General features: G+C 40.3%; 1 protein-coding gene across 1 annotated transcript; it reads left to right on the top strand.

Annotated features, from left to right (window-relative positions):
- The first annotated feature begins 4,795 nt into the window (after positions 1-4,795).
- Positions 4,796-5,612, top strand: LOC115207159 (nanos homolog 3-like). Its single transcript, XM_029774142.1, has one exon. It carries the CDS (start codon positions 4,936-4,938, stop codon positions 5,608-5,610), a length of 675 nt encoding a protein of 224 aa, XP_029630002.1. The 5' UTR covers positions 4,796-4,935; the 3' UTR covers positions 5,611-5,612.
- Positions 5,613-6,032: the final 420 nt, after the last annotated feature.

The following is a 6,032-nucleotide window of genomic DNA, read 5'->3' as shown; positions in this document are numbered from 1 at the left end:
GTTTCCTAGTAACGACTAGCACTTGAATGCTGTTTCATGCTGGCTTCATATTCTCCTGGGACACTGGAAAATGGGAAGCCGTAACTCCGACATAATTCTTAACCCAATAGATTGGCAACAACATTTTCTCCGTTTCCCACTTGTTATCCCAATTTTGAGGGTCATTCAAGTGAAACTTCCCAGTCGGAACTTGGAATTTCCGATAACTCCGATGGCACGTGAACGTGCCAACAAGTAGGCTATACAATAAACAAGATGACTTTAGAACTAAGAAACTAAAGTAATAATAAATATATAATAATATATAATATATAAAATTATATATATATATATATATATAATTATATATATACAATTATCATATGTTTGGTTGCTTTGAGACTGAGTCGTGTCTACACAATATTATTTACAAGGAGCGGTTCAGATCTTTTTCACATAGTCTACACCTGTCTGCAGTTTTATGTTATGGGTGATCTTTTCCATTAAATACAGTTCTTTCAGTCTACCACTCCTCTCTTCCATAGTATGAATGTCCTCCTTTAACCAATGCTCTATAATTAACAATGTCTACACTGTATTTCTGATCAATTTGATGTTATTTTAATGGACTCATTTTTTTGCTTTTCTTTCAAAAACAAGGACATTTCTAAATGACACCAAACTTTTGAATGGCAGTGTAATAACTTATCTAGGATCAGCTTTCTCTCCCCAAGCCGACCAGAAAATAATGGAAAACTGACCCAAGATCAGTGCTGTACATAGGCAACTTTCAACCCAATGTAATGCAGAGCGCGTTCCAGCTCGTCAACACAATCGGCTGCAGGGAAGGTTACTTTCTGCGTTGTTCGGCATATCAAATAAATCACATTTTATTGGTCACATACACATATTTATCAGATGTTATTGTGGGTGTAGAGAAATGCTTGTGTTCCTGGCTCCAACAGTGCAGTAGTATCTAACAATTCACAACAATACACACAAATCTAAGTAATATAATGTAATTAAGAAATATGTACACATTAGATCGAACAATGTTTTTTATTTATTTTATTTTATTTCACCTTTATTTAACCAGGTAGGCAAGTTGAGAACAAGTTCTCATTTACAATTGCGACCTGGCCAAGATAAAGCAAAGCAGTTCGACAACATACAAAAACACAGAGTTACACATGGAGTAAAACAACATACAATCAATGATACAGTAGACAACAACAAAAAATATTTAAAAAATAAGACTATATACAATGTGAGCAAATGATGTGAGATAAGGGAGGTAAAGGCAAAAAAGGCCATGGTGGCAAAGTAAATAAAGTATAGCAAGTAAAACACTCGAATGGTAGATTTATAATTTGAAGAAACTTCAAAGTTAAAATATAAATAATATGGTGTAAAGGAGCAAAATAATAAATAAAATAAATAAATACAGTAGGGGAAGAGGTAGTAGTTTGGGCTAAATTATAGATGGGCTATGTACAGGTGCAGTGATCTGGGAGCTGCTCTGATAGCTGGTGCTTAAAGCTAGTGAGGGAGATAAGTGTTTCCAGTTTCAGAGATTTTTGTAGTTCGTTCCAGTCATTGGCAGCAGAGAACTGGAAGGAGAGACGACCAAAGGAGGAGTTGGCTTTAGGGGTGACCAGAGAGATATACCTGCTGGAGCGCGTGCTACAGGTGGGTGCTGCTATGGTGACCAGTGAGCTGAGATAAGGGGGGACTTTACCTAGCAGGGTCTTGTAGATGACCTGGAGCCAATGTGTTTGCCGATGATTATGAAGCGAAGGCCAGCCAACGAGAGCGTACAGGTCGCAGTGGTGGGTAGTATATGGGGCTTTGGTGACAAAACGGATGGCACTGTGATAGACTGCATCCAGCTTATTGAGTAGGGTATTGGAGGCTATTTTGTAAATGACATCGCCGAAGTCGAGGATTGGTAGGATGGTCAGTTTTACGAGGGTAAGTTTGGCAGCATGAGTGAAGGATGCTTTGTTGCGAAATAGGAAGCCAATTCTAGATTTAACTTTGGATTGGAGATGATTGATGTGAGTCTGGAAGGAGAGTTTACAGTCTAACCAGACACCTAGGTATTTGTAGTTGTCCACAAATTCTAAGTCAGAACCGTCCAGAGAAGTGAGTGACATTGTGACATGTCGGGAGTGACATTGACAAAAAATACAGTAGAATAGAATACAGTACATATGATATGAGTAAAGCAGTATGTAAGCATTATTTAAACATTAAAGTGGCCAGTGATTCTAAGTCTAGGGCAGCAGTCTATCTATATGGGGCAGCAGCCTCTAAGGTGCAGGGTTGCGTAACCGGGTGATAGCCGGCTAGTGATGGCTGGCACTATATTTAACATTTTGACATGCGTTTTTCTGGATTTTTTTGTTGTTATTCTGTCTCTCACTGTTCAAATAAACCCACCATTAAAATTATAGACTGATCATTTCTTTGTAACTGGGCAAATATACAAAATCAGCAGGGGATCAAATACTTTTTTCCCCCACTGTATATCGACATAACCTGAAAGACCGCTCAGCAAGGAAGAAGCCACTGCTCCAAAACCGCCACAAAAAAAGCCAGACTACGGTTTGCAACTGCACATGAGGACAAAGGTCGTACTTTTTGGAGAAATGTTCTCTGGTCTGATGAAACAAAAATAGAACTGTTTGGCCATAATGGCCATTGTTATGTTTGGAGGAAAAAGGGGGAGGCTTGCAAGCCGAAAAACACCATCCCAACCGTGAAGCATGGGGGTGGCAGCATCATGTTATGGGGGTGCTTTGCTGCAGGAGGACTGGTGCACTTCACAAAATAGATGGCATCACGAGGAAGGGAAATTATCTGGATATATTGAAGCAACATCTCAAGACATCAGTCAGGAAGTTAAAGCTTCGTCGCAAACGGGTCTTCCAAATGGACATTGACCCCAAGCATACTTCCAAAGTTGTGGCAAAATGGCTTAAGGACAACAAAGTCAAGGTATTGGAGTGCCATCACAAAGCCCTGACCTCAATCCCATAGAAAATTTGTGGGCAGAACTGAAAAGGCGTGTGCGAGCAAGGAGGCCTACAAACGTGACTCAGTTACACCAGCTCTGTTATGAGGAATGGGCCAAAATTCACTCACCAAAATTCACCAAGCTTGTGGAAGGCTACCCGAAACGTTTGACCCAAGTTAAACAATTTAAAGGCAATGCTACCAAATACTAATTGAGTGTATGTAAACTTCTGACCCGCTGGGAATGTGATGAAAGAAATAAAAGCTGACAAAAATCATTCTCGCTACAATTAATCTGACGTTTCACATTCTTAAAATAAAGTGGTGATCCTAACTGACCTAAAACAAGGATTTTTTACTAGGATTAAATGTCAGGAATTGTAAAAAACTGAGTTTAAATGTATTTGGCTAAGGTGTATGTAAACTTCAGACTTCAACTGTACACACAGACATGGAATCACTGGCCACTTTAATAATGGAACAATAATCACTTTAATAATGTTTACATACTGCTTTACTCATCTCATATGTATATACTATATTATATTCTACTGTATTTAAGTCAATGCCACTCTGACATTGCTCGTCCTAATATTTATATATTTCTTCATTCCATTATTTTAATTTTAGATTTGTGTGTATTGTTGTGAATAGTTAGATACTACTGCACTGTTGGAGCCAGGAACACAAGCATTTCTCTACACCCGCAATAACATCTGATAAATATGTGTATGTGACACAATAAAATGTGATTTATAGAGCTGCATTATTATTATAACGTTGTGTCCATATAACTTCACACACTTTCAGTTCAAATCTGGGTTGATACTTTGGATGGGAATGGGGTGTAATTTAGTTACTAAACTGTTTAAATCCTTCCTTCTTTGCCATCTTTCTTCAATTCGATGGATTTCAACGTAACTTTATTGATCCCCCCCAAGGGAAAACCATTATTGGTGATTGAGGTAATCATTGATCTTATATGATAACAGAAGGACTTTGTATAGAGTGTTGCGTGTGTATTTATTTGAGTGTAACTAAATTCCTCCATCTCCCCATTCCTCTAATCCCGGTATTCCCCTCCGTCCCCCATCGCTCTCTCCAAACCCCGATTACCCCAACTCCCGTCCCCGTCCCTGCCTGGACTGGTCATTTCAGTAGGATGCCTGTTTATGTCGTTTCCATTGTGTGTTTTATAATATTGTCTGTTTCAGATGTTGTTTCTTTGTCATTTCCATTGTGTTATAACATCGTTTTGGTAGTAGTGAACAGCAAGGACGTCGAAGCATAGTGAACAACAAGGAAGTTCACTGTATATAGACTTTTTTTCTATTGTGTTATTGACTGTACGTTTGTTTATTCCATGTGTAACTCTGTGTTGTTGTTTGTGTCGCACCGCTTTGCTTTATCTTGGCCAGGTCGCAGTTGTAAATGAGAACTTGTTCTCAACTGGCCTACCTGGTTAAATAAAGGTGAAATAAATAAATATTAAAAAAAGAAAAAAAGCAGTTTTGAATTTTAGCAGTTATTTTACTGATATTTTCTTATTACAATTGGCTATTATCAAACAGCTTCATATAACTAAGAATTATAATCTAAATCCTATCCATTTAGATCCTAGAATAGATTAAACAGTTATATTTGAAGTTTTTAATACTGTTGAGGTGTAACATTTTATCCCAAATAGTTGATCTTCTAAAATTGCCAATTTAGCAGTTGTCAGTTGAAACCATTTGATTGGCTGTTGTCACGTGCCACGGACTCCGCACAACGCCATCTGATTGGCTGTTTAACAAAACACTGACAGGTTAAAACGTGAACGTTGTCAAATTTGCCTTCAGTTGAGTTGTCAGTTTAGACCCAGCGTTCTTTATTCTGGTACATTCTGATCGTTATCAGACACTAGTCTGTTGGGATATAAAAAATACAAGTGATAGTATGAACGCTATGATTTGTCAACTCCAAGACCTACCGCCTTACATGGAGTCCGAAAACAAGAGTTTCCAACCGTGGCGTGACTACATGAAGCTAGCTGACCTAGTGCGGGAGATGCAGTTAGGCAAGTTCACCCCAGAACCGTTAACCGTTGACGGTCATGACTCCGGGATATGCTCGACCATGGTGGAATTTGAAGAGTTCCCGCCGCGAGCCTTGCTGTCACCGATAACACCTGTGGCGACACCACCACTATGGCACGAAATGGAACCCCTGGATTCCGAAATCGTCCTCTTGCATGAAGACGCTCCTTTATGGCCGAGCAGCACCGAGGGTCCCGAGCCCCCTACAGCAGCGTCCAGATCCCCCGCGGGCACCCGGGGCCAGAGTGGGAGAAACACGCCGGAGGAGGTGCCATCACCTGAGCGAAAGTTCTGCAGCTTCTGCAAATACAACGGGCAGTCTGAGTCTGTGTATTCGTCCCACAGCCTCAAGGACCAGGATGGGGACATGATGTGCCTGTACCTGCGGCTGTATGTCTGCCCTCTCTGCGGGGTCACCGGGGCCCAAGCCGCCACCAAGCACCATTGTCCCCTGGTCGAAACCACCTACAGCTCTGTCTATGTCATGTCCAGTGGTGTAAAGTACTTTGGTGAAATACTTGAAAGTACTACTTAAGTAGTTTTTGGAGGATCTGTACTTTACTTGGGCTTCCGAGTGGCGCAGCGGTCTAAGGCACTGCATCTCCGTGCTTGAGGTGTCACTACAGACACCGTGGTTCGAATCCAGGCTGTCTCTCAACCGGCCGTGATTGGGAGTCCCATAGGGTATCGCACAATTGTCCCGGGTTTGGCCGTCATTGTAAAAACGAATTTATTCTTAATTAAATGAAGGTTTTTACTTTTACTTCACTACGTTCCTAAAGAAAATGATGTACTTTTTACTCCGTACATTTTCCCTGATACGCAAAACTATTGTTTACATTTTGAATGCTTACCAGGACACGACAATAGTTTAATTCACACACACATCAAGAGAACATCCCTACTGTATCTGATCTGGCAGACTCACTAAACACATGCTTCGTTTGTAAATGATGT

Source organism: Salmo trutta, chromosome 14 (assembly GCF_901001165.1).
Source record: "Salmo trutta chromosome 14, fSalTru1.1, whole genome shotgun sequence".
Classification (NCBI taxonomy): domain Eukaryota; kingdom Metazoa; phylum Chordata; class Actinopteri; order Salmoniformes; family Salmonidae; genus Salmo; species Salmo trutta.
Note: the sequence above shows the minus strand (reverse complement) of the source record. Positions and strands in the feature narration are given on the sequence as shown.

Coding starts and splice junctions, on each gene's coding strand:
- LOC115207159 (XM_029774142.1), top strand. CDS start 4,936: ATGAACGCTATGATTTGTCAACTCCAAGACCTACCGCCTTACATGGAG.